Source organism: Podarcis gaigeae, assembly GCF_964106915.1.
Source record: "Podarcis gaigeae genome assembly, chromosome: 10".
Lineage (NCBI taxonomy): Eukaryota > Metazoa > Chordata > Lepidosauria > Squamata > Lacertidae > Podarcis > Podarcis gaigeae.
The window spans coordinates 74224275-74252117 of record NC_139686.1 but is presented as its reverse complement, the minus strand read 5'-3'; the positions used below and the strand labels follow the sequence as shown (position 1 = coordinate 74252117).

Sequence of the window (27843 nt, the reverse complement as noted above, 5' to 3'; positions counted from 1 at the left end):
TCTCAACAGTTCTTTGCTGCAGAATTAAGCCTTGGGGGACTGGGCATTTTGCAGTCTGAAGTCAGGACTTCCAAGCACCATCCATGCGGCATGCAGGGCTGTTCTCCACAGGGAAGCTGCTCCCACACCCGATCTAGCATGTCTCGGCTCTATTGCCCATCAGCTTATGGGAAATAGAGCCAAAGCTGCTTTCACTTGCCAGTGCATGACCAGGAGTGCCCCACTGTGCCCAAGGCTCCACCTGATGTCACATATGATGGCAGGTGGGCAGGCCTTGAAGAAAACAGCCTCGCAGGCCAAGTGTGACCCACCTCTGGCACAACAGTATCGCTAAACTGCAAACACGATCCTTTGGGAGAGTGTAACTCAGTCTAGAGCAGACTGAACATCATGTCCTTGAGCAACTAAAGTAGTGATAGAACCTCATTTGTCAGGAGTTTGATTCAGTTTATTGGCCTGCGTTCTGGAAAATGGTTCTGCGCTTCCGCTACCTCAACCCACAGAGGAGAGAAAAAAATATATTCAGAACTATAATGTGCATTAGCCACAGAAATGGACCTGTGATGTTTGCCTGAAATTTAGATTCTTTGTGGTGATATTCTTTTTTTTTAAAAAACCACTTTTTGGGTAATCCCATAAAATGCACTTGTTTAGGTAATATACATAATTCCTGTGACATTAATTTGTGTCCGAGCATTGTTCACAATATGTTTAAAGTGCTTGCTGATAAGAAACAGCCTTCTCTAGGTGGGGTAGATGTTGATATCATGGCCTCAACAACCTAAATCAAAATCGCAACAGCTTGAGAAAGGATGTTTGGGTGAACTTAATTTGGGTTAAACATTATATACCTCATTGATCCACTCTTTATCAGCTGTAAAGGGAGGACTGCATGTTTATTAATGGATTAGAAATTGCTCCCCTCTAAGCAAGCGGCCCTTCATTTATCCCTATTCCAAGAATACGTCGTGCATTATGTCCAGATTTGTTGAGGAACAGAACGGTTATGCATCACACAGATACAGAAGCAACAAGGGCCATGGATTTGCCAGTAGTTTGAACCATTTGTGTGCCCTGCAGCATGAACAATGACTTCCTCTTGTACAACAGGTGAGGCCATCTACAAAATGTTCAGAATAAATCAAGGGAATGGAAAAAGTGGGGTGGAGACTTCTGCAACTTCCATCTTACCCCTAGAACCCCTTGTTCACCCCCACCTCCCAAAAGTCTGCACCTGGGGGATGGCTGACCCTCCAGGACAACACAAGAGGGGATATAGGAAAATGAATGGGGAAATGAGAAAAAACATGGCTCCCCCTCCTTCTGTTTTTGGAACCCTCACTAGACTGAAGCTCCTTGACATGAATGGAAGGGTTCCATTCTACTGCATCTAATGCTCTTTAGTAAAAAGCACACAGCAGGATAGCACTACAATGTTGAGGTGTAGTACTAGCATAAAGTTTATTCTATCATCTTTGGGGGTGGACAGACCCTTGACCCCAAAAAGGCTTTCAAGAGATCTTCCCCCAGATCGATCAGAATTTACTTAAACAAAAGCTACAGCCTCCAACAGAAGAGATAACGAGAGGCATCAAGCTTTAGATGATTTAGTTCATATTTTCTGGCCCTGACCTAAATACTATAATTTTGGAAAAGGGGTACTTGCAGTTATAAAAGTTATAACTAGGACCAATATCCCTCCAACTCTTCTTGTGTACTTGAAAAATATTGCTAATAAGAAAGATTTAGAACTGGAATTGACTACTCTTTAACTCAGAGCAGTAAGGCAAATAGCTTTCCAATGGTAACTTCAAAGTCTATTTCCCCTGAACTGGTATGAACATGTCTGGGTAGTAGTGTATTTAATTAAGCTTACGTATTATAAATGAAGGAAAGCACTAGAAATATTAATTGAAGCACGACGTTTATTTATTAACTCTGAGAACAAAAATAACCCCAAGAAAGCATACAATCTTATATATTATTTTCACACATAACTCCAAATGATAAGGGTGGTTTTCTTTTTCATTATTGTAATTACTTTCTAGTTTAGTCGTTTGTCTTTCTTAATTTTCTATTTAAGTTGAATCTCTTTTTAGTTGATTTTTTAAAATGTGCCTGTCATATGGGTAATATTGCACTTTCCAAATGAGATTAAATCCACTGGTCATTTCTTTAAAAAGCTGATGAAGCTGACTGCAATAGGCTTTTGACAGTCTAATACACAGCTTTTAGTTAGAGCTTTGTATAGCTTAGGTAACAAATGTAGCCCCTATGCAGAACCTGTGTATGTCATTGGTGCATTCCATTGGTGCAGAAGCCTGTTTTCTTGACTGGTTCAATATGCTGCTGGAGGCTGAGCCAAGCTCTGTTCAGAGGAAACCACACAAGACGGCCTTCTGGCCATGGGGGGGGGGGGGCTTTTCTACACTGCTCCCAACTCTGCCACAGCCTTTCAAGATGGGGCAATCGCAAATGGAGAGCCCTTTCCTGATTAGTCAGAAGTCTACCAGCATATGTGAAGTTCCTATTTAGTTATTTTTGCCCCAAAGTATATTCCTTTAACTTACAAGGAACTGCATTTGCCATTTTGTTCATTTATTCAACCAGTTTGGAGAAAATAATGCTACGCTACTAAGAATACAGGATATGGCTTGAACATTCTGAACCACTGCATAAAGACAGCTGTTTCAGTGCCTTGTTGAATCATACAGCTGTCTACCATTCAATACTGGATAAAGTAGATCATGAAGTGCATCAATTAAAATAGTTAAAACTGTTCTTGAACTTAAGAATATTGTTTACTCAGAACAGTAGGCGTGTCCAAGGAGGTGTGCCTAGAATTCTCACTTAAACATCATTATCAAATATAAACATACCCCAGAACTGTTTTACTGCATAGTAATTGAAAAATATTCAGTGCAAGAAAAATTCTGAACACATCCAACCAAAGGATCATGGTTTCTCCCAGTTGGAAAATGATATGCTGGGTTCATGAACTAAGCCTTGGCATCCAGATAACATTCTACAGACTTCTCCTCTCTCCTTTAACAAGGCGACTTCGCACCATCCAAACATCCTAAAGACCAAAAAATGAAATAAAGTTATGGTGTGGGACAGGAAAAACCTTGTTTTGTGCACAAGATTATTCCTGTTGTACACAGAAACAGCTGTATATGGAAGAAACCCTCCACTAGACCCAGTAGTTCTGGTTCTGTACAAGGCTTTGCAAGATCTCAGTGAAAAGCAGCAGCAGCAGCAGCAAACAGGCTGACTGTGGCAGGGCTGGAGCCTCCTGCTCTGCCCAAGCTGCTGCTCCTCTGTTCAACAGGGGAAAGGAGAGCTTCCGTGAAGAGAGAACCAGAGTATTTTGGTTACATTGCAATTTCCTAATTTCTGTACCGTGGCTGAGATATGGTTTCAAAGAAGGTGCGCAATGCATGCTCAAAACTTAGAAGTCGAAGAGGCAGCTGAATAAAGTTTTCCATATTGGGGGGTTGTGGTGATTTAATCCCCTACACGGCTTTCTTCAGTTACTATGTAATTCCATGTACAACCAGTATTACAGGTTGATACGACTGCAGAAATTTCTATGCCAGCCATCAGTAAAAATATATTAGGGCAGTTGCAAAGAGAACTTGAGAGTAGCAATATTCATTACAGAATGCCATTTTAAAGCATGTTTTCCACCATCCTGATTATGGATCCAGTAGGAACCTTCATGCAGAATGATAAACGTCTATTCTTGGCACGGAGTGCGGCAGAACTTATTGAGAGGAGGAACATCTTACGCTCTAGCTACAGGCCTTTGTACTCATCCAATAATCTCTCTGAGCAAGGCAGCACCTCAGTTCGCTGCCAGCAACACAAATCACACAGCATGGCGAGTGCTTCTCCCCCAATGGTGTGGTGTGGTGGTGAGAATTGTAATATGTTGACCTGCTCAACACCAAAGTACATGACTGAGTAGGCTACCACCAATGGAATAATTATTCCCAATATCATTATGTCAGACGTATGACATGAAAAGTTTTTGATGAAGGACATTCACAAACAATACCTTCAGGGGAATAGGCGAGTCTATACCATACTTTGTTCTTGCAATTTCCACAACTTCTTTCTCAATGTTCTCTTGAGTTGTACCTTTCACATCAATATAGTGGCAGTCTGAACTTGCGTAATGACAAGAAATTGCCTGTAAAAAGACCCACATTATTTACTTTTTTCTCCTTGTAAGCACTTCACTACTTTTTTATACCAGCTTTAAACTAAAAATATGTAGGTCTAAGTCACTCTCGAAAACAAATTAAACAGGAGGATTAAGAAACATCAAATGTTAATTAAGAAAATGGGGAAGCTTTGACTTGACTTTGCTTGAGCAGCATAATCCAGGTGTTCCAACACCTGCAACCTTAAATGGAATCTTACCTTACGAAACCCTTCAGTCCTGTTCATTCCAGAGCCATGGATTAGCAAGGGATGGAAGAACACTGTGTCTCCTTTCTCCATAGCAAGGTGAACCCTTGGAATACTTTTATCATAATCACGCACTCCATGGTACATCTTGTTTACACCACCCTGGAAGTTCAATGTATAAAATTAACTTATTTTTCCTAAAAAGCTTAATGTTTTCAATCATCCAAGCTTCAAAAACTTTTAGAACTTATTTTCATACAAAAGGTTTATATAGCTAGATGAGAGCAAGGCCTATGTAGCCCAGGATTCAATTTCCAACAAAGGACAGGGTGGTCTTTGAGAAATTCACAAGCTGAATGTGAAGCTGATGGCCCTCCTGCCTCTTTTCTCCCTTGCATCTTGGAGATGCATCCTGCAACCAAACATGGATGTTCTAGCTTCCTATCACAGCATTTGAGAAGCCTGTCGAATTCGTTTTGTCTAAGCCCTATGAGCTCGTGGCCCTCCCCACACCTGGTGGGACATTCTAAACCTTGCTGGTTTTCCCAAACATGGAAGTTAATTTTTCTTGCCTTTGCTTTTCCTACTCCTGATGTCCAGAATGTAACTCAAATCCACTGGCTCCCCATTCATCTCAATTTAATGCCCTCTTTTTAATTATAGCCCGGGACGCGGGTGGCGCTGTGGGTAAAACCTCAGTGCCTAGGACTTGCCGATCGTATGGTCGGCGGTTCGAATCCCCACGGCGGGGTGAGCTCCTGTCTTTTGGTCCTAGCTCCTGGCCCACCTAGCAGTTAGAAAGCACCCCAAAGTGCGAGTAGATAAATAGGTACCGCTTTATAGCGGGAAGGTAAACGGCGTTTCCGTGTGCTGTGCTGGGTCACTGGCCATGTGACCCGGAAGTGTCTCTGGACATCGCTGGCCCCCGGCATCTTAAGTGAGATGGGTGCACAACCCTAGAGTCGGACACGACTGGCCCGTACGGGCAGGGGTACCTTTACCTTACCTTTTAATTATAAGGACACTGAAAATACTACTCAGTTAGCAAAACTGCTATTGGCTACCTCCAAATTTGCAGATACTTCCATCCTCCGTCCCTCCCTGTGATGAAGTCATAAAGAAATTACCTCCCACTCAGGATAATCATGCTGTTTCAGAGACCCCTTATGACTTCCTGGCAAAACTACCAGGCATCCATTGCTGCGATCAATCTTCTCCATGGCAGTCCAGGCACAAACAATGCGATCTGCAGGCCGGAATGGGAAATAGTGCAAATCCTGGTGCATTGGATGGCGAGAGGTCTTATTTCCTGCAACAATTATTTGTATTAGCTTTCATAGTACAGATGCAGAATTAGTTATTTTTTGCTCCCTAGGACGCACTTTTTCCCTCTTAAAAACTAAGGGGGAAAGTCTATGCGTCCTATGGAGTGAATGCAGGGGGGAGGCAGGCAGGAAAAGCCCCCAAGAGCTGCACAAAAGCTTCGCGCAGCTCTTGTGGGCTTTTTCCCCAGGAGGGAGAAGGGACCGCCGCTCCCCGACCTGTTCTGGAGGTTTGGGTCGGGGGAAGCTTGGGCTTCCCCTGCCCCAGCCCCGCGGCTAAAAAGGAGAAGCCTGAAGCTCCCGGAGCGCAGCGCAAACTGCTGCTGCGCTCCGGGGGTTTCAGGCAGCTATCCGCAAGCCTTCGGAGAGCAGCGGGAGTTCTCGCTGCGCTCAGAAGGCCCTCAGATAGCCGCCTGAAGCCTGGAGAGCGGGAGGGGTCGGTGTACACTTCGCTTCACTGGAGAGGCGCTGCACAGCTTTCCCTCTCTGCGCAGTGCCCCTTCAGTGAAGTGGGAGGAGAAATGGAAGGGGCTCCGTTTCTCCTGCCACTTCGCTGAAGGGGCGCTGAGCAGAGAGGGGGAGATTTATTTATTTTTTCCTGTTCTCCCCCTCCTATGGTCCAGTGCATCCTATAGAGCAAAAAATATGGTAAGTAAATAGAAGCACAATGAGACAACAAGATGTCACAGTGTGGCCTTGCTGCATGTGTTTTACCTGAGTCTGTAGCTGGGGGGTTACAGATCAAAAGTTAGCACCCAAAACAGGACATGGTGCACTAACTTGTTTTTTTGTGTGTGCTATTTAAAAACAAAAACAAAAAAACAAACATCTAGTCTACCTGCAAGTCAATGAAATGTGAAGTTGATGCTCGCAGCTGAGCTCTGGATTTTGCCTAGGATCAGACTGAAGTAGCCCTGCCTCTGGCCTTCAATATTAAGAGTGGACTATGTGGCAGGACTGCTGTTAAACTACTCACAGCACAGTCCTCATGTCTGCAATAGGGTTCTAACAGTGAACTACACTGCAGTGTAGCTGTGCGCAACTCTCTTAGCTTAATCCACAAAGTAGAGGATAAAACAATGGATTAACATGGCATGATTGTTGTAAGATGCTCAGCTGGTTACACCACAAAGCTGCTATAATGCATTATCCATCCAACCAGCAATATGGGAAAAGTGAACTACATCTGTTTGGGATTTGCAATAGCACTGTTGTGTGTGGGTGTGTTTTAAACCACACTCAATTAGACGATTGCTACATTTCGGCTTGTTTTTTGGGCAGGTGTGGAATAAGTTACATTAAATGATTTACAAGGTGTGACTAGAAAGTTCGGTGAATGGTCACAGAAATTGGACAGCGAGAAATATTCAAACATACAATCGGCATTGGAAACCCACAAAATGGTCACAATTGTGTACGGAGATGAAGCTGTAACTTGAAAGACAGTGCATGAGTAATTTAAGCCTTTCTGTGAAGAGTGGCAAACCATCAAAGATGACCCTTGGTCTAGCAGATGCGGGACAGCGTGTGTCTGTCCGAATGATGGTGGAATGACTGCATATTTCGTGTGAAATCGTTACTAAGGTTACTGAGTTGTCCCACCCTCCACATTCTCCCAATTGGCCCCACCAAATTTCTTTCTTTTTCCAAAACTGAAATCTGCACTGAAAGGGCACCGATTTTCCAACATTTCATACGTCCAAACTGCTGTGACGAGGAAACTGAAAGCCGTACGAAAAGAGGACTTCTCCAGAAGTTTCCAACAGTTCTATGAACATTGTCAATGGTGCATTGTATCAGAGAGGGCCTACTTTGAAGGCCTGTAAAGTATGTATGTTCAAGTATTTCTTGCTGTCGAATTTCTGCGATCATTCACCAAACTTTCCGGTCATACCTTGTACTTTCTCCACAATGTCCATGGGTAGCTCTAACTTCCATCCCTCAGGACATTTAAAAATAGATTCTCAGTGTGATGCAGAAGTGACCAATACAGAATGAGATTTTATCTGTATACCTGAGTCCAACTGTTCCGCTCCCACCTGGTTCTCATTTTTTCTCCCATTCGGGCAGCCAACATTCCTTGCCACTGAATTATTTTTTAGTTTTTGCCCCCCCTCACCCCACCTTCCACCAATTTCTTTTAAAGTCTCTGAAACCCTCTGTTCTCCAGAGCCTACCAATACCTCTCATGCAGTTTCGGCTACACCTCCAGTGGCATTCAAAGACTCGAACCAGGACTGGTATTTCTAGATTTAAGCTGGCAATGGCTGTACACGTCTATCTATCGTAGTGATGGCATGGTAGGAGCTATGCATAGATTTCCTCATCCAGTTAATCTACCCCTCTTTACCTGAGTCACCTTACTAGCATAAGTTGCCACTGCTTAGAGCTAAAACCCAGGAGCACATTTTGTAGGCGACTGGGACATCTGAAAGCCAAAATGTTCCCTCCCGACAGCAGCCCTGAAAGTGGCCCAGATGAGATTGCATCCAGGGGCTCCTTACCAGCTTCCATGTCCTTTTATATTTTTTTTATTTACAAATGTTTATATCCCACTTTTCACTAGGCCTCAAAGCAGCTCACAATGACAAAAATATACAATATATACATTTTCTCCTTCTGCAAGGAGATCCTCCTCCCCATAGTGTCCGACTTATTTTCGTTCTTTCCTTCAAAAGATCTATAGCCCATTTCAGTGGGGCTCTTCCTCCCCCCACAAACCCCTGTGGAACGCCCACCCACCAGATGTCAAAGAAATAAACAACTATCTGACTTTTAGAAGACATCTGAAGGCAGCCCTGTATAGGGAAGCTTTTAATGTTTGATGAATTATTGTATTTTAATAATTTGCTGGGAGCTGCCCAGAGTGGCTGGGGAAACCCATCCAGATGGGCAGGGTATAAATAATAAATGTTGTTGTTGTTGTTGATGATGATGATGATGATGATGCACCCTCCTTGGCCCTCTATATCGCTAAATTTTGTGAACTAGTGTTTACTGCCTACAGAGTATGCTTCTGCATACACTTTGAGAAGACAAAGACACCAGAATCCTTGGCACTGAACTGAAATGGCTGACAAGTCCCTAAGGCACCAAAGGATTGCAAACCAATGACTTAGAGAAGGATATGCAACATGCCATTTAATTAAATCAAGCTATGGGGAGAGACATGGGGAAGAGGAAGATGGCAGCAAGAGAGAAAATCGTGCCACTTCCACTTTTAGGTTTGTCCCTGCTCACAGATTATCTTGAGGCAACAAAGCCGTAAACAGGAAAAAAGGTCCCATTGTTTAGAGTGTATCAATACCAAACCTGATGTATATTAACCATGTTAGTGGTATATATTTTCATTTAGACTTGCATCACAGCAGCTAACTCACTAATGATACCTACAGGACCTTGCAGAAGAAAAAGAAAAAAGGGCAAGTCTGATAATATTTAAATACACACTTGCATTCTTGAACAGAGTATTTTATTTCTCCTCTGTTCAATTATTTCTTACCAGAATCCGGAGGCTTATTTATCAACATGGTGTGCATAGCCATTATGTTTGGTCCTGTGAAGCATTCGACATATTTCAATATCTAAGGTGAAGAGAGATGCATATTTAAACATGCTAAAACTATATTACCCCTTATATTTCATGGGCAAGACTCAAGTGAATACGCATGATCGATACACCAGAGTTGAAGAAGCAACCAGTTTTATGCAAAATCGCTGCCCTGTGCAAAAACTGCCATCATCCAAGTTACTGGCAGAATCCACCAGCAATGTCTCCCTATGCATATCCCATTGAAATGGACAGGAACAAAGCAATCATTATGAAAAAGTCACGGGCCTCTGGCATCATGTGTCATTTCATCCTCAGGGTCTCTTAACTTTTGATAGATGGTGCTATTCAATGCCATACTATGCTAGTAACCTAAATAATGAAGGTGTCTATTTAGTGCAGACTTTGCCTGTGGCTAAAGAGCTGGGCAGCAATTTTCTAGAGCAGCACAGTGCAACATCCTTAGATCAATCTATGTAGACTATATATAGAGATTACAAGTTTCTTCCGAATTAATATAATGTGAAGGACCACATATAAAAAATGCAGATTATTTGTGGTCTTCAGGATATTCTTTTTTAAAAAAAATTAACCTGAGACAATGTGCAATATCTGAAGAGCTCTTCATGATGCTGGAAATCCTGTAGCTTTGAAACTGCTTTTTGATCAGGAATAAATTCAGACTTGGCAATTGACACATCTCTCATGACCACCAGTCCAGGGACGATCACTTCCTGTCTGCAGATCTTCACGAACTCATTTCTGAAGAGGGAATTTTAAAAATTTACTTCAGCAAAGTTTACTAGGCTATTTAACCATGTTATTGCCCTTGCTAAATGAACTGGATACTTCTATTGCGCAAAACAAGGCTGTTCAAAGCGTAGCCTGAGGGCCACAAGCAGTCCTTAAGGCTCTTTTGGGCAGTCCTTGGACTGCCTTCCAAACTCAGGTAAGAGAGGCCTTGGGCTGTGGGAAGAAGGTGTCAGGGTTCAGACAGGGTCCTAAAGTCCTCCCACCTCATTCCCAAAGCCTAGTTAGCACATCCCCAGCTTTGGGAAAGAGGTGGGAAAGCTCTATACCTCTGCCAGAGCCTTGTGCCTCCTTCCTGAAGTCCAGCCCCTAGCTTATCTGGGGTGTGAGAATGTGGGTGGAATTTTGGCCTTGCTTCCCTGCCCCCCATGACAAAGCAGTGTGTGGGCAGAGGGCACTCTTGCAGCCAACTTGGTATGAAGTTGGGACACCTGGGTGCAAAATTATGGGTAATAACTCGGAACTAGAGATCCACATAACGCATTCTCTGTATATTTATAAGCGAGAAGTGAATTATGCCTCGTATCATTGTAAATCCGGGGGAATTTTCATTTGGAGTGGGGCCCTTCTTGTGGCCTTCAGGTCTTGCTTGGCAAACACAAGCTCTTGGGCACACCTCAAGAGAGACCTCTGGACTGCAACCAGTGTGCTTTAAACCACTGGGGGTGGGGTCAAGTACCACGGGGGGGGGGGGGAGTCAAGACTGACCCAAGGGGGGTTGAAACAGGAGCACTACCACCCTGCAAAGATATGGAAAAAGAGATTAAGAAATGGGTCCTGAATGCATGTTTGGGTGAAAAGTGAGTTCTGGGTCTGAAAAGGTTGAAGATACTTGTTTTAGACAATCTCACTATATGTGATTAGGACACATGGCTACAGTTTACCTGAAATGTTCAACATCCTCATCCGAGACCAGATTTTTTATGACGAGATAGCCGTTCTCCTCATAGAAATGCCTTTGCTCTGGGCTTAGAACATTATTATCTAAGGTGTAACTGCAGAGATAGGAACACACACTGGATAAGTTCACAGGGCAAGGATGAAGTCTAGGAGATAAGCGCTCCCTGGGAACTCTTATGCAACCTACAACACACCCTGGGGTATCCTGCAGCACAGAGGAGCTCTATGGAAAACAGGCAGGTCCATGTGGAAGGGGGGTCCCTGAAGTTCAAAATCTGCAGTACCATGAAGGTATTTATTTCCATGAAGTCAGCACAAAAGTTAGTTTGCTGTTTGCTTCTTGAGAATAGAGGCACAAAAGTTTCTACTAATCCACAAATACACAGATGCAACCATGCCCAGAAACAGCATGCCATTACAATCAATCAATCAATCAATCAATCAACGACATATTTACAAAATAATAAATGTATATATTTTTTTATAAATGGATTAAGTTTCAGGTGTTGCAATTGCTAGCTGTAACCTGCCCCCCCCCATCAGCAAAATACGTTTGTATTTCATGTTTTATGTCCCTTTTGAATGCTTCTGAGATAGAATTTGGCATATAAACAAAAAGGGGGTCTTTGCATGAAATAAACTATTTAGGTTGCAATCCAAATCTCTTTAGCATGGATTAAGAGATAATGAATGCAAAGGGACTTGCTACAAGACTGAAATGTGCTATTAGGTTATTTAGTTTATACTATGTGCCCTATCTTTACTTCACGCACAGATGCTGCAGGGAGCTATTGGGAGAGCAGGAGCTAAAGAACAAAAATTAGACAGCAAAATACTGGTAAACAGAGGGCAATGGTTGCTGCATTCTGCATCCCAACATTTGCTACTCTACTATTTCTGAGCTGCAAAATCTGCAGGAATTCAGAGCAATGTGATGGTTAATCCACCCCAAATTATCAAAACTTCACCAAATTCAAGCTTGGAATTCTAGCCAAAAATAAACATATGGTTTCCTTTCATTGCCATGATCACCACAACACATTTAATTTTTATAAAGAAAAAGAAAAATTACCTACCGGTACTGAATTGGATATTTCACCGTAGTTACTTGGGCTGAAGTTGGAAATTGTGTCTTGAGCACAAGTTAAAGAATCTAAATACGGTTTTGAATAGATATTATATCCTTTGGGGTGAAATAAAAACTCAGAACTCATTTTGAATCATAGGAACTATTAACATGGAGGAGGAAATATAATGTACATTAGTTTTATAATAATAATAATAATAATAATAATAATAATAATAAAATAATAATAAAATAATAATAAAATAATAATAATAATAATAATAATAATAATAATAATAATAATAATAATAATAATTTATTATTTATACCCCGCCCATCTGGCTGGGCCTCCCCAGCCACTCTGGGCGGCTTCCATAAAAACCAAAAATACAGTAAAATATCACACGTTAAAAACTTCCCTGAACAGGGCTGCCTTAAGATGTCTTCTGAATGTCAGGTAGTTGTTTATCGCTTTGACATCTGCTGGAAGGGCGTTCCACAGGGCAGGCGCCACTACCAAGAAGGCCCTCTGCCTGGTTCCCTGTAACTTTGCTTCTCACAATGAGGGAACCGCCAGAAGGCCCTTGGCGCTGGACCTCAGCGTCCGGGCAGAATGATGGGGGTGGAGACGCTCCTTCAGGTATACTGGACGGATCATTATTCTGATGTACACCACTAATCGCCCAAGTTTTCCTAATAATTTAAAGCCACATGCAGCAGAACTGGAAAATAGCCATTCTACATTATAATTATTTATTTTAAGCAACAGTTAAAGAAGGTAGATTAAAAAAATAAATAAATAGTAAGACATGGGGATTTTCATGCAACCCAAAATCAAACACCTAAGCATTTATCTCCCCTCCTAACATAAAACAAAAACATTCCAAGTTAATCATAAGACAATTATGAAAACTGCCACTTTTCTTTTTGACAAAGTAATAATCATAAATAAAAAAGAATAAAAATATGCACCCCATCACCAAGACCATTCCACTGTAACTATCCAACCTCCCAGAATTTCCACACCTCTTGTGATGGTTTGACCCCTTTCCGTTTTAACAGTACAAATTCTACAAACACCATTCATATCTCCTCAAAATAATTTCTCCTGCATATTCTCTGTCTTACCTTAATGACACGTTAATTTATCATTAATAGCTATATCCCACTTCTTCCATTTTATATTCTGCTTACTCCTTCCACTTCCTAGCTATAAAAACTCGTGCAGCTGTCAATAAATTTGCCAGCAAGTCCTTCATAGCCTGCAAACCTTCCACCCCGTCGTAAATTGATAATAAAGCTACCTCTGGACTTTTGGTCAGCTTTAACCCAGCGATTTCTGTTATCTCCTTAAACACCCTTTGCCAAAAAAATTGTACATATGTATACGTGAATATAATTCCCTGTTTCCTGGCACACTGCCATTCTCACAAGTTTCCCGGAGAGGAAAGACTGCAGTTTTGAAAATGAATGTTTTATGAATATTCCCTCCCCCACCCAAAAAAATATGCCAGTTCTCTTTTCTAAAGAAAACTGAGGAAAGGATTCTACAAACAACTTTAATTTGAAACAAGATGCATCTATTAAAAAATTTATGATCTTTGTGTCTTCTCTCACAAATAGTTTTGGATTATTATGCCCCTTCAATTAAACAGTGTATAGCCTGATTAAAACAGAAACAAAAAAACCCCGCTGGTTAAAAACAGAAAAGAAGATGAGCAATCCTATTGAAATACTTACTATGATATTAAAAAGGAGGGGAGGGCAAATAAGGAATATTGGATTATATGATACATTCCAATGTTGGAGTGACATAACAGGAGCTCCCTGCACACCCTCAATCTACTGTGGAGGATTCTCCAACCCTTTGAGTGTTCATGGGGCACTGCCAGAAAGAGAGGAGAAATCTGCTGTGCTAGCAGAATAATAGTAGCATTGAATATGGCTCCTTCTGCTGAAATAAGAATCGCAGTTTGAATACATTTTGCAAATTATGAAGCCCCCAGGCTTAATACACAGTATGGATATAGGAAGATACAATAGAAGGCATGTATGGATCCACTCAACAAATCATAACAAAAGAAGTGATTCTCCTCACACACACACACTCCCCACTGTTTTCACTCTTTTTAAACTGAGTTATACAATCTATCATCTTGTGCAATGCACAGGATTGGAGCCAAAGGTTCCCTTCCCTGATGCAAGTTAGGGGGACATTTTAATGTAACCCATAGACAGCATAATGAATATTACAGTTCACAGAGTTTGGATAATAAACATTGATTATTTTAAGTTTTTATTTGTCACCTTGGTGGCAACTTCTAATGACAAATGGAAAACTATTTGGGGAAAGCATTTTTTTTTTTACAATAGTGTCTTCTATATTTGTACTTTCTAAATATTAACAAAAACACCAGATGGAAAGCAATTGCCAAACACAAAGTGGTGTCTTCCAAGAAAATTAAGAAAAAATACCAGTGATATAACATTTTGTCAGAAAAATCTACAAAATAAAAAAGGAAACTGTTGGAAACAACTGTAGGAATAACACTGTTCCAAAATGAAGGTTTGTTGGATGGAAATATAGAAATAAGAAATAATTCAGTGAAGAAATAAGTTGAACTGGATATGCATTTCCACTAAATCATAGAGCAATTACAGTGGTGCCCCGCAAGACGAATGCCTCGCAAGACGAAAAACTCACTAGACGAAAGGGTTTTTCGGTTTTTGCGTCGCTTCGCAAGACGAATTTCCCTATGAGCGTGCCTCGCAAGACGAAAACGTCTTGCGACTTTGTTTCCTTTGTCTTAAAACCGTTAAAACCAAGGGTGCTTTGCTTGAACAGCTGCAGTTGCGACTTGACTTCGAGGAGCAACTGTTAGCACACGGTTTGGTAGCCTTTTCTCAGACTTTGCTCATTTTTGAAGCTTTTCCAAAACTTTTCCAGAACTTCTTTTGCATCCATTTGGTAAGTTAAACTTTTTTTTGGGGGGGTGGATTTTGGGTTGGGGAGTTTGGGATTCAAGGACTTGGTGTTGGGGGGGGGGTTAAGAGAATCTGGGAACTTGTGGTTTTTTTGGGTTGTTTTTTTTGTGACCGTTGGGCCATGTGGTTGTTTTTTTAAAAAATTTCTGAGTTTGAATTTCTGTGTGCTGAGTGGCTGGGGGAACAGTTGGGGAGGTTTCTGCAGGAATCTGGGAGCTTGTGGGGATTTTTTTTGAATTTTTTGTGACCATTGGGCCATGTTGTTTTTTTAAAAAAAAATTCTGGGTTTGAATTTCTGTGTGCTGGTTGGCTGGGGGAACAGTTGGGGAGGTTTCTGCAGGAATCTGGGAGCTTGTGGGGAATTTTTTTGATTTTCTGTGACCATCGGGCCATGTTGGTTTTTTTTGAAAATTTTCTGAGTTTGAATTTCTGTGTGCTGGTTGGCTGGGGGAACAGTTGGGGAGGGGTTTGCAGCAGTTGGGGAGGGGCTGGGGGAGCAGTTGGGTAGGGGTTTGCAATTTCTGCGTGGTGGGTGGGTGGGTGGGTGGGTGGCTGGGGGAACAGTTGAGGTTTTTGAAGACTTTGGTGATTTTTTAAGCTTTTCCAAAACTTCTTTTGCAGCCATTTGAGGTTTCTGAAGACTTCGGTCATTGATTGTTGAAGCTTTTCCAGAACTTCTTTTGCATCCATTTGGTAAGTTAAACTTTTAAAACTTTTTTGGGGGTTTTTGGATTTTGGGTTGGGGTGTTTGGGATTCAAGGACTTGGTTCTGGGTTTTAATTTCTGTGTGGTGGGTGGCTGTGTGCTTTTGAATTTTTTGGATTTGAAGCACATCACTGATTTTTTTTTCTTTTTCTGAGTTTACGAAGGAGCTGTGCTGCCATGGGACCCAAGAAGACTGCTGCTGCAGAGGCTGGCGAGAGGAAGAAGGAGAAGGTGATGCTGGAAATGAAGAAGGAGATCATCCGGAAGCACGATGGCGGAATGCGTATGACGGACATCGCCAGGGAGTACGGCAGGAATCCATCGACCATTGGGACCATCCTGAAGATGAGGGAGAAGATCATGGCGACTGATTCAGCCAAGGGAGTCACCAGGATCGTGAAGAACCGGCCAGCTGTTCTGGAGGAGGTCGAGAAGTTGCTGCTCATCTGGTTAGAAGAGAAGCAGCGTGCAGGGGACACAGTGACTGAGGCCGTCATTTGCGAGAAGGCCAAGGCCTTGCACGCAGACCTCGTCCGGGATCAGCCAGGAACCTCAGGCGAGCCAGAAGTCTTCAAGGCAAGCAGAGGTTGGTTTGACCGGTTCAAGACAAGATCCGGAATCCACAGCGTGGTCAGGCATGGAGAGCCTGCCAGTTCTAATGTTCCTGCGGCTGAAGACTTTGCAGTGGAGTTCCTGGAGGTTGTGAAGACGGAGGGCTATGTTCCACAGCAGGTCTTCAACTGTGACGAGACCAGGCTGTTTTGGAAGAGGATGCCCAAAAGGACTTTCATCACTCAGGAGGAGGCCAAGTTGCCTGGCCACAAGCCCATGACCCTGCTCTTCTGTGCCAACGCAAGCGGCGACCTGAAGATCAAGCCCCTGCTGGTGTACCACTCGGAGAACCCACGGGCCTTCAAGAGACACAAGATCGACAAGGAGCAGCTGAGTGTCATGTGGCGATCCAACAGCAAGGCTTGGGTCACACGTGTGCTGTTTGTGGACTGGGTCAATCTTGCTTTTGGCCCTGCTGTCAAACAGTACCTGCTGGACAACGACCTGCCGCTGAAGGCTTTGCTTCTGATGGACAATGCTCCTGCTCATCCTAAAGGCCTTGAGGTGGACTTGTTGGAGGAGTTCAGCTTCATCAGCATCATGTTCCTGCCGCCTAAGACCATGCCACTGCTCCAGCCGATGGATCATCAGGTCATCGCCGATTTCAAGAAACTCTACACCAAGGAGCTTTTCAGGCGATGCTTCGAGGTGACTGACTGCACCACCATCACCCTGCGGGAATTCTGGAAGGACCACTTCGACATTGTCACCTGCTTGAAGATGATCACCACGGCCTGGAACGGGATCAGCCAGAGAAATTTGAATTGCGCTTGGCGCAGGCTGTGGCCGGACTGTGTGGCACCAAGTGACTCTGATGCACCAGAGTCAACAGTGATGCAGGACATTGTTGCCTTGGGGAGGACCATGGGACTGGAGGTCACAGAGGAGGACATCAGCGAGCTGGTGGAGGAGCACGACCACGAGCTGACCACCCAGGAGCTGGTCGAACTGCAGGCAGAGGCTGCGCAGGAGCGGGCCTCGCTGGAAGAGGAGGAAGCAACTGAGGAACGGCTGTCCTCCGAAAAACTGAGGGACATTTGCCAGAAGTGGAAGGAGGTGCAGACTTTTGCAGACCAGCACCACCCTGACAAGCACAAGGCACATGACCTTGGGAACAGTTATGATACGACGGTCATGTCGCCTTTCAGGGAGGTGCTGAAAAGGCGGATGAAGCAGCAGACTATGGACAGGTTCTTGAGCAAGAAGCAAAGAGTGGAAGAGGAGCCTTCTTCGAGTGGTCCCTCAGAGTCTTAGAAAATGTACTGTACACTTTGTTGATTTTTAAATGTTTTTCTGTCATGTTTAGAAACTTAATTTATTGTTCCTTCAATTTTTGAACTGATCTTTACAGTATGTGTGACTTTAAAGAGCAGTTAATAAACTCTTGTTGTACCAAATTTGGCTTTGTTTGGACTTTTTTTGACCATAGGAACGCATTAATTGATTTTCAATGCATTCCTATGGGATTTCGTGCTTCGCAAGACGAAAAATTCGCTAGGCGAAAAAACTCGCGGAACGAATTAATTTCGTCTTGCGAGGCACCACTGTATAGTTGGAAACAGCAAAGAACAGCAGGAAGTATTCCCTTAAGAGCAAGATTCCAAAGGTTTCCAAATGGATATCAGACTTCTTCCATACTCAAGTAGTGCAATTAGTTTCATTGAAGGCCAGATCTTAAGTTACAGCTTTGGTACGGGCAAATAAAAGCAAATAAGTCTTTCATGGCAACTGGAGATATATTTTAGAACGGAAATGCAATTTATGTAATTCCAAAAATACATTTGTTGCAAATGCCGTAATAGCAGGGGAAGAACACTGGGGTTTACCCCCCTTTTTTCTTTAAACTTTGTTAAATTATTAATCAATTCCAAGACTATGATGCTCATGAATGTAATATTGTAAATATGCCTTTTGACTTTGACATTCTTTATTCTTTTTTTTGAAAAAAAAAATGAATACACTGGTACCTCAGGTTAAATACTTAATTCATTCTGGAGGTCCATACTTAACCTGAAACTGTCCTTAACCTAAAGCACCACTTTAGCTAATGGGGCCGTCGCGCCGCTGGAGCACGATTTCTGTTCTCATCCTGAAGCAAAGTTCTTAACCTGAAGCACTATTTCTGGGTTAGCGGAGTCTGTAACCTGAAGCGTATGTAACCTGAAGCGTATGTAACCTGAGGTACCACTGTAAAGTGTTTTAGATTAATACAAGTAAGCTCATTTATCCAAGAGGGCATTTCACACATTACACACAGGCAGTTTTGCTAGTATGTATATTTTGGTAACTGTGGACAACCGTAGCTTACTGATAAACCCATTTGTGATATTAACTCTATTCAGTTTTTAAAAGTATTTTTGCAACAACATTAAAAGCTTTGTGCCACACATTCCAATCCACAAAAATTACAAAAATATGAGTCAAAAGATCAAGGCATACATGCTACTCTTTCAATCTATTTTTTTCCATAATTGGTGCCCAGTATGAAAAGACAAAGGAACGCGGGTGGCGCTGTGGGTTAAACCACAGAGCCTAGGACTTGCCGATCAGAAGGTTGGCGGTTCAAATCCCTGCGACGGGGTGAGCTCCTGCCCACCTAGCACTTCGAAAGCACATCAAAGTGTAAATACCTTCCAGGGGGAAGGTAAACAGAGTTTCCGTGTGCTGCTCTGGTTCGCCATGCTGGCCACATGACCCGGAAGCTGTATGCCAGCTCCCTCGGCCAATAAAGCGAGATGAGCACTGCAACCCCAGAGTCAGTCACAACTGGACCTAACGGTTGGGGTCCCTTTACCTTTACCTTATGAAAAGACAATCATGGTTCATTTCTTTCACAGAGAATTCAGTCTAGAATTATCATCAATAGAAACTTCTAACAGGGAAACATCCATTGCTGTTGCTATCAATATTCTGATAATTTTTAGTATTTTTCCCAAAGTTAGAAGAAAAGGGCCAGGACAGGTGCTGATGCAACTGTCCCTGGTTTGTATAGATCATGAAGTCATAACACAGTGCATAAACATCGAGCAGAAAAACATACAAAGGGTATGCCTTAGATATCTTATTTGTGAAGATAATTCAGTAGACATTAGTTTCAGTGAAACTGCATCCAAGGTCTTTTATCATAGAATCATATATTGTTGGTGTATGTATCCTTTCTCTTTGAATAAAATTACAAAAAGACTACGCACTACAAACTGCTGGAGATATGGTAGCAGCTTTGGCTAATTTTTTCACCTCTGGTTGTACTGCCCTAGTCAAACAACTTTGGTTACAGGTCTTTCACAAAGTGGAGTGAATAACCAAATAGGTCATCCAAAAATTATCTCCCTCTCTCTTTTTGATTTGGGTCACCACATAATGTTGTTGTTGTTGTTGTTTAGTCGTTTAGTCGTGTCCGACTCTTCGTGACCCCATGGACCAGAGAACGCCAGGCACCTCTGTCCTCCACTGCCTCCCGCAGTTTGGTCAAACTCATATTAGTAGCTTCGAGAACACTGTCCAACCATCTCGTCCTCTGTCGTCCCCTTCTCCTTGTGCCCTCCATCTTTCACAACATCAGGGTCTTTTCCAGGGAGTCTTCTCTTCTCATGAGGTGGCCAAAGTACTGGAGTCTCAGCTTCACAATCTGTCCTTCCAGTGAGCACTCAGGGTTGATTTCCTTCAGTATGGAGAGGTTTGATCTTCTTGCAGTCCATGGGACTCTCAAGAGTCTCCTCCAGCACCATAATTCAAAAGCATCAATTCTTTGGCGATCAGCCTTCTTTATGGTCCAGCTCTCACTTCCATACATCACTACTGGGAAAACCATAGCTTTAACTATACGAACCTTTGTTGGCAAGGTGATGTCTCTACTTCTCAAGATGCTGTCTAGGCCTGTCATTGCCCTTCTCCCAAGAAGCAGGCGTCTTTTAATTTCGTGGCTGCTGTCACCATCTGCAGTGATCACAGAGCCCAAGAAAGTAAAATCTCTCACTACCTCCATTTCTTCCCCTTCTATTTGCCAGGAGGTGATGGGCCCAGTGGCCATGATCTTCGTTTTTTTGATGTTGAGCTTCAGACCATATTTTGCGCTCTCTTCTTTCACCCTCATTAAAAGGTTCTTTAATTCCTCCTCACTTTCTGCGAATGAAATATTGCAAAAAAGCTCACAGCAGCTAGATTCTGGAGAACTTGTGACACCGACCTTATGGAAGTCTGGTATCAGAAACTTTGGGGCTTGGCAGTCATGGACAAATAAACCTGTCAACCTTTGACTGTGTAGAAAAATTCAAGAGGCAGAAAAATCTTTATGCTATTTAGACAAATTTTATTTCTTATGCAGTAACTAAAAAACATGGGCTCTCTCTCACTGGAAGCTTTAACATGACACTTTTCAAAGATAGAAATGACTGACGTAATTGTTTCACTAGAACAGACCAAAGCTCCTCTCCTCCTTTTTCCTTTGCATTGGGCTGCACTGATCTGATATATAGAAAAATAGAAAACAGAGAGATAGATGACAGATATACAGATATTCATACAGTCACAGTGGCGTTCTGATGACCCGAAGGGGCAAAGAAACTTTCCAGTAAATGCAACTTTGAGAGGTGGATCCCTGGTACTTGCAAGATGGCCTTGAGGTAAGACGCTCCTGTTAGAGCTCCTCAATTAGATGTTGGGGGCTCCTACTCCTTTTAACTTTTTCAACATTTTAACTTTTTAATCTTTTAACCCTCTTCTTATCAAAAGTTTGGCAACCTGGGGTTTTATATCAGAGAACTTGTGAAGTTGGCGCTGAAAATTAGATTTAACGAAGTCAAACAGCTTAACAGGCGCCGCCCAGCCTATTTCAAGGACTCGTAACTCTAAACAATTTAATTAATCTCCTGAACTTTTTCCAAACTGACTCTGACTCAGGCTTTGACTCGGCGTTTTAAATGAACTAAGGGAGGTGAAGCTGTGTTGCAGGAGTGTTCCGTTTGTGCTTGCCTCTGCCCTCCTGGCTTGTGGGTGCAACTCTGCTGTGTGCCTGCTCTGTCTTCCCAGCTGTGGGTCCGGCTGCCCTGCATGCCGGCGGTGCTCCTGGACTGAGACAGACTGGTCGAGTACTCAAGATATATTACTCTGCAGATGACTCAATTGAAAGGTACCTAGGGAGCCGGGGGGGGGGGGCTCCACCCTCAAGATGCCAGAGACTCTTAAGCCACAGGGCTGGCAGCTGGTTGTAGCAGAGGAGAGGTATCATCCTGTGGCCCTGAGAACACCAGCAGTGGGGGAAACCAGAGGACTCCTGATGCCAAGAGGAACACTTTCTCTGCCACTACAAGTGCTAGCGCAACAGCAAGAGGAGGGCCCCCTGAGACCATCGGGGACGGCATTGACATCGAACAGGGCATTTACTGAGCCTGCCCCGCCTTCCTCTGCCCACCCCCCGCTGTTGCCTGGTTGTTCAGGGTGGCAGATTCAGAGATCATTCGAGCAGACTTGAGCTGGCGCCTGATGCTACAAGAACTTTGTCTGCTAAAATAACTTTTTTCTTTCCTTTTCGCCCTCCCCCCTTCCTTTGCCATTTGTTTTAGTTTTTTATAGTTCATTGTTTCATGATAATATTTAAGTTTTGCTTGCTTACTGTTAGGTGTTTGATGCTATTTAGGTGTTTTTCCCCCTTAATGTATGTTATATGGTAGTTTTGTTTAGCTATAGAATGTTTTGGGGTTTATTTTTCAATTTCTTAATTTAATTAATTGGTTTGCCTAATATTATAATAGTAGGCTGACAAAGAATATAATAGTTTCATACAATCAGAGAGGTAGCTGATGTGTAGCTGGTTTGTTCTACTAGACTAATTAGAGTTATCAAGTTGCTGATACTATAAGCAGAATAACTAGGCTGGGAAAGAATAACATCAATTGCCATCAATGGAGGCTACTATGAGGCTTGGGACTGCTACTATGGAGGGGCAAGGGAGGTATGGCGGTGGGGGCAGATGTTATAGGCGAAGGGGATCGAGAATGCTCGTACCCCTTCCAATCTGCGCCCCATCCCGAGAGACGAGGGTAGGGTGAGCAAGGATTACTCACCTCTGTCACTGGTGCTGTGCAATGCCAAGTCTATAGGCAACAAAACCGCCACCCTGCGATATTTCTTTACCTCGCAGGGGGTCAACCTGGCTTGTGTGACGGAGACCTGGGTGCGCGAAGGGGAAACAGTTACCTTATGAGAGATGGCGCCCCCGGGCTTCTCCGTCCTCCACCAGTCGCAGACTGTGGGCCGGGGGGAGGGGTGGCATGATTAATCCGGGAAGATTGTTCTTTCAGGGCTCTACCATCGCCTTCAATCCCCGGCATTGAATGTGTTGGCCTAGTGTGGGGCTCTAAGGTGAGCTTGGCTGTCTGGCTGGTGTACCGGCCACTTAGCGCACCAGCAGCCACCCTGTCAGGCCTATTGGAGGCAGTGGCCGCCTGGGCCTTGGAGTTCCCTAACCTATTGGTATTGGTTCCAGTAGCACCTTAAAGACCAACTAAGTTAGTTCTTGGTATGAGCTTTCATGTGCATGCACACTTCTTCAGATACACACGAAAGCTCATACCAAGAACTAACTTAGTTGGTCTTTAAGGTGCTACTGGAAGGAATTTTTTTTGTTTTGACTATGGCAGACCAACACAGCTACCTATCTGTAACTGGAACTATTGGTATTGGGGGACTTCAACATCCATGCTGATGCCATTCCCTCCTCACAGGCTCTGGACCTGGTGTCTTCCATGGCGACACTAGGGCTCTCCCAGTTTGTTTCAGGCCCCACACATCAAGCAAGCCACACGCTGGATTTGATCTTTGGCATAGGTATAGATGTGATCATGTCTCCTTCAATGAAGGTGCCATGGTCTGATCACTACGCTCTGAAAGCCAGGATTGACTTTCCACCCCCACCCTGCTTAGGTGGCGAGCCGATCTGGGTTCGCCCGCAGAGGCCGATGGACCCTGATAGATTCCACCAAGCCTTGCGGGACCTTGCTCCCCCTGGCGACTCATTGACTGAGCTTGTTGAGGGCTGGAATACCCAGCTCCTGGCAGCCATCAATGAGACTGCACCTAAGCGCCCTCTGCGACCCTGCAGAAACTGGGCTCCCTGGTTTACCGAAAATGAAGCGGGACCTCAGACGGCTAGAGCGAGTATGGAGCCTCAAGAACATCTTATAGGGTTTTTATGAAAACCTACGAGATGGCAGTGAAGGCCGCTAAGACGTCTTACTTCTCTGCCTCCACTGCATCCGCTAGCTCTCGCCCGGCGCAATTATTTAGTATAATTAGGTCTTTAACGTCCCTCGAAGGACAGCCAAATTTAAATAACAATTTGACACACAGCTGTGAGGCATTTGCGAGCTTTTTTGCGGAGAAGGTCCTGTTGCTCTGCCATGACCTCCCTGCCAATTTGGATACAATAATGGAACTGGAGGCCCCTCAACTGTCCTCGGGTCCAGTATTGGACCACTTTGACCGGATATCCCCAGCCAATGTGGACAGACTCCTCCAAGTTGGAAAGCCCACCACCTGTCCTCTTGACACGTGCCCGTCTTGGCTGATTAGAGCGTGTCCAGACGAGGTGCGGGCCCTCCTGGGGGATATCATCAATTTGTCCCTTGGCACCGGGACATTCCCAGGGGAACCGAAGGAGGCAGCGGTGCGCCCGCTCTTAAAGAAAACATCATTAGATCCCTTAGATCTACCCAATTACCTCCCAGTTTCGAATCTTCTGTTCCTGGGTAAGGTGATTGAGAGAGCGGTTGGTGGGTTTCTGGATGAAACATCGGCTCTGGATCCATTCCAGTCCGGCTTCCGCACTGATCATGGGACCGAGACGGCCCTGGTCGCCCTAACAGACGATCTCCGCAGGCAGCTGGATCGAGGCGGGTCAGGGCTGCTGATTCTTCTAGACCTGTCAGCAGCCTTCGACATGGTCGATCACGAACTCCTGGACCACCTTGCTGACTTGGGGATCCAGGGCACAGTCCTTCAATGGCTGCGCTTGTTTCTCTCTGGGATAGAGGGTGGCGCTTGGGGGGGAATTGTCACTGCGCCACTTCTTGGTGTGTGGAGTGCCTCAGGGTGCGATACTCTCCCCGATGCTTTTTAACATCTTTATGTACCCCCTCGCCCGGCTTGTCCGGAGTTTTGGGTTGGGCTGATGACACCCAACTCTATCTGTTGATGGATGGCCATCCTGACTCGGCCCCAGACACACTGATCAGATGTTTGAAAGCTGTGGCTGGATGGTTACGTGGGAGCCGGTTGAAGTTAAATCCTTCGAAGACAGAGGTCCTTTGGCTGGGTTGGGACGATATGGGATTGGGGGGGCAACTCCCATCTCTTGTGGGGGCGCATTTAGTGCCAGCACCGTCCGTTAAGAGTTTGGGTGTAATCTTTGACACCTCCCTTTCCATGGAGGCGCAGATTGCAGCTATAACAAAGGCGGCATTTTTTCATCTCTACCAAGCTAAGCAGTTGGCTCCTTACCTCTCTCGCCCTGACCTAGCCACAGTGATCCACGCGACGGTCACCTCCAGACTGGATTATTGTAACTCGCTCTACGTGGGGCTGCCCTTGAGACTGACCCAGAAACTCCAGCGGACGCAAAATGCCGCGGCGAGACTCCTTACAGGGTCCTCGCTGCAAGATCACATTCACCCGGTGCTATACCAGCTGCACTGGCTCCCGGTGGAGTACAAGATCAGGCATAAGGTGCTGGTTTTAACCTTTAAAGCCCTATATGCCATAGGACCCTCATACCTAGGGGACCGCCTCTCCTGGTACGTCCCACAGAGGAACTTACGGTCTTCATACAAAAACATCTTGAAGGTCCCAGGCCACAGGGAGGTTAGGCTGGCCTCAACCAGAGCCAGGGCTTTTTCGGCTGTGGCTCCGATCTGGTGGAACGCTCTGTCACAAGAGACTAGGGCCCTGCAGGACTTGACATCTTTCCGCAGGGCCTGCAAGACAGAGCTGTTCCACCAGGCCTTTGGCCAGGGCACAGCCTGACTCCCTCCTTTGGCAATTCTCACAGAACTCTAGCCCAATGGTTGCCATTAATCTGATTTGAATTGATTTTATAATGAAATTATTTTAGAATGTTGTATTATTTTATTGTTGTTAGCCGCCCTGAGCCCAACTTCAGCTGGGGAGGGCGGGATATAAATAAAATTTATTATTATTATTATTATTATTATTATTATTATTATTATTATTATTAACGTATGCTGAGCTGGCAGTAGGAGGGGGAGAAGAGAAGCAGGAGGAGAGATAACTACAACCTGCACTCCCCCACTGCCTATCATGCTTGCAAACCCACCTCCAACTTATCTCCCCAATGCATAAAATATCTAGGATGGTATTTTGTATGTCCAACCACTGGATGCATAATACTATATACATAACTAGTGACAGACCTAAAGGGAGTTGCTAAATCTGTATTCAACAGAGAGGAAATTTCAGGAAACCTTGAAAATGCTCAGACCTCTCTATTGTTCCTCATCTTGAAACACATTAGTAATAAATAGTGGGGGAGAGGGGAAGAGAATCAAGGAAAAAGTATTAGAAAAAGTATTAGATAATCACATATACCTTATGTAACAGTACCATGTACAAAGGTCAAAAGCAAGATTGCTAGTTCAAAAATAATAATAAATAAAAAGGTTAGCAGCAATCAGAGCTGTAGATCTAATAAGCAATATAAAGAAATGTTTCTTCCATCAAAATATATCCCTGCAAAGCTGTGAATAACAATGGAGAGACAACAGAAATTGGATTGATACATGTCCAAATCATCAGGATATTGGGGGGGAGGGGCGCAAAGGCCACTGCAGGTATTTTCCTATCCCTGTTGAATTCTTTGTGCTGTGCATAATTTTGCTTAAACACACTTGCAGTGATTTGCCACCCACTGACAGAATGATATAAACACAGAATTGTACAGTTGGAAGGAATCCTGGGGGTCATCTAGTCCAACCCCCTGCAATGCTTCAAACGTTTAGTTTCAGCTTCACTGGGGCCAAAATCTGTACAACCCTTGCTCAGACATATGCAATCTTGACTAGATACAAGATAATTTGACACACAGCCATTAAAGTGGCCCATCAAGTTATATAAGAATTACATAGCTCTCTAGTCAGTATACAAACCAAACCCACGAAGTGGTGAGGCCTGAGAAGGGACCTGGTCTGGGAATTAGAATTAGGTCCCAGCTCAGCCATGACCCATGTCTGGGAGAGGCAGTTACCAGGGTCCTCTCTGCCCTCTCCCCACAGAAGGTTTATGCACTTCTAACAAGCCTCAGAGGGACGCAGGTGGCGCTGTGGGTTAAAGCCTCAGCGCCTAGGGCTTGCCGATCGAAAGGTCGGTGGTTCGAATCCCTGCGGCGGGGTGCGCTCCCGCTGCTCGGTCCCAGCGCCTGCCAACCTAGCAGTTCGAAAGCACCTCCGGGTGCAAGTAGATAAATAGGGACCGCTTACCAGCGGGAAGGTAAACGGCGTTTCCGTGTGGTGCGCTGGCTCGCCAGAGCAGCGATGTCACGCTGGCCACGTGACCCGGAAGTGTCTTCGGACAGCGCTGGCCCCTGGCCTCTTAAGTGAGATGGGCGCACAACCCCAGAGTCTGGCAAGACTGGCCCGTACGGACAGGGGTACCTTTACCTTTAACAAGCCTCAGAAAAGCAGCAATTTGACAGGTGAAGCTTTTTCCCATTGCCAATTTGAATGTTATGAAAAGATGCATTTTTTAAAGCAGGTCCAACATGCTCAAGACCTCTTCCAGAGACTGTCCAGCCCGAGTTTCAAAGGCTCTGTTTCTCTGCAGACTTTCTTACAAGTCTGTTCCAGCTTAATGATGCAGAAGGAAGACGCCGGTTAAGCTGCCTGGCAGGGACTGAGCACAGAAAGGCGAGGGAGGGAGAGAGAGAGAGAGAGAGAGAGAGAGCGATGCCTGTGTCTGGAGGCGGCCTTGCAGGGCTGGACTAGATGCCTCTCGGGCCCCCTCCAACTCCCTCGACGTAGGAGGGTCCGAGGGAGTTAGAGAGCTGGTCCCAGAAAGAGGAGGGCGAGGGCGCGTCTCCGGCTCCGAGGGTCGCGGCTTCCCGCCCTGCCTCGCAGGGGGCCGGACTCGATGGCCCTCGGGGGCCCCTTCCAACGCCACCATTGAATCCCACGGCCCCCGGACCGGGACGAGGAGCCAGGCCGGGCCGGGCCTGCCCTCCTCGTCCTCCCTCGTCCCAAAGAGGAGCTTCTCCTCGGTCCAAAGGATACGGGGCGCCCGGCCCCCGGCCCCCGGCCGGGCAGGAGGTGGCGCAGCAGGGCGCGCAGCCGGAGCGAGGCGGCGGAAGCGGCGCTGTCGGCGGGGCTGGGTCCCTCGGCCATGGCGCCCCCAGTGCGGACTCCTCCTCGGCCTCGGTGACTCTGAGGCGGCGCCGCCGCCGAGGGCCGGAAAGAGGCCGGGACTGCGGGGCT

General features: G+C 44.8%; 3 protein-coding genes and 2 long non-coding RNA genes across 6 annotated transcripts in view; 3 read left to right on the top strand and 2 right to left on the bottom strand.

The window, feature by feature from the left end:
• The window catches only part of LOC310826581, a 38306-nt gene extending 35222 nt beyond the window's left edge, over positions 1-3084 (top strand). Inside the window, exon 2 of the long non-coding RNA XR_014555853.1 lies at positions 2903-3084. This is a non-coding gene — a long non-coding RNA (uncharacterized lncRNA). The remainder of the gene's footprint in view (positions 1-2902) is intronic.
• Positions 1908-27837, bottom strand: LOC310826548 (phytanoyl-CoA dioxygenase, peroxisomal-like). Its single transcript, XM_083701630.1, has 9 exons — positions 27643-27837; positions 12075-12130; positions 10983-11093; positions 9882-10050; positions 9241-9322; positions 5544-5725; positions 4429-4578; positions 4061-4195; positions 1908-3079 (listed from the first exon to the last, which is right to left on the bottom strand). The coding sequence occupies exons 1-9, from the start codon at positions 27751-27753 to the stop codon at positions 3026-3028; spliced, it is 1050 nt and encodes a 349-aa protein (XP_083557756.1). The 5' UTR covers positions 27754-27837; the 3' UTR covers positions 1908-3025.
• Positions 15016-17620, top strand: LOC310826558 (putative CENPB DNA-binding domain-containing protein 1; the record flags this gene model as incomplete). The annotated part of the gene is made up of 3 exons (XM_083701647.1): positions 15016-15032; positions 15671-16414; positions 17327-17620. Exons 2-3 carry the CDS (start codon positions 15932-15934, stop codon positions 17618-17620), a joined length of 777 nt encoding a protein of 258 aa, XP_083557773.1. The 5' UTR covers positions 15016-15032; positions 15671-15931.
• LOC310826594 lies at positions 15193-17328 on the bottom strand. 2 transcript variants are annotated; one of them, XR_014555872.1, is made up of 3 exons: positions 16985-17328; positions 15298-15537; positions 15193-15265 (listed from the first exon to the last, which is right to left on the bottom strand). It is a non-coding gene; the product is annotated as an uncharacterized lncRNA (long non-coding RNA). The 2 variants fall into 2 exon arrangements; XR_014555871.1 differs by having other exon boundaries at positions 15193-15537.
• PRPF18 (pre-mRNA processing factor 18) overlaps positions 27834-27843 on the top strand; it is a 131692-nt gene continuing 131682 nt past the window's right edge. The window contains exon 1 of the mRNA XM_083701613.1: positions 27834-27843. The gene's annotated coding sequence lies outside the window, so the exon portion shown is untranslated.

What these genes read in the sequence shown, in the direction of transcription:
- LOC310826548 (XM_083701630.1), bottom strand. Translation starts at nt 27,753, where the DNA reads ATGGCCGAGGGACCCAGCCCCGCCGACAGCGCCGCTTCCGCCGCCTCG. An exon ending in GAGGATGTTGAACATTTCAG is followed by an intron (nt 10,051 to 10,982) that starts GTAAACTGTAGC and finishes TTCCCTCTTCAG; the next exon opens with AAATGAGTTCGTGAAGATCT. An exon ending in AAATAAGCCTCCGGATTCTG is followed by an intron (nt 5,726 to 9,240) that starts GTAAGAAATAAT and finishes TAATTGTTGCAG; the next exon opens with GAAATAAGACCTCTCGCCAT.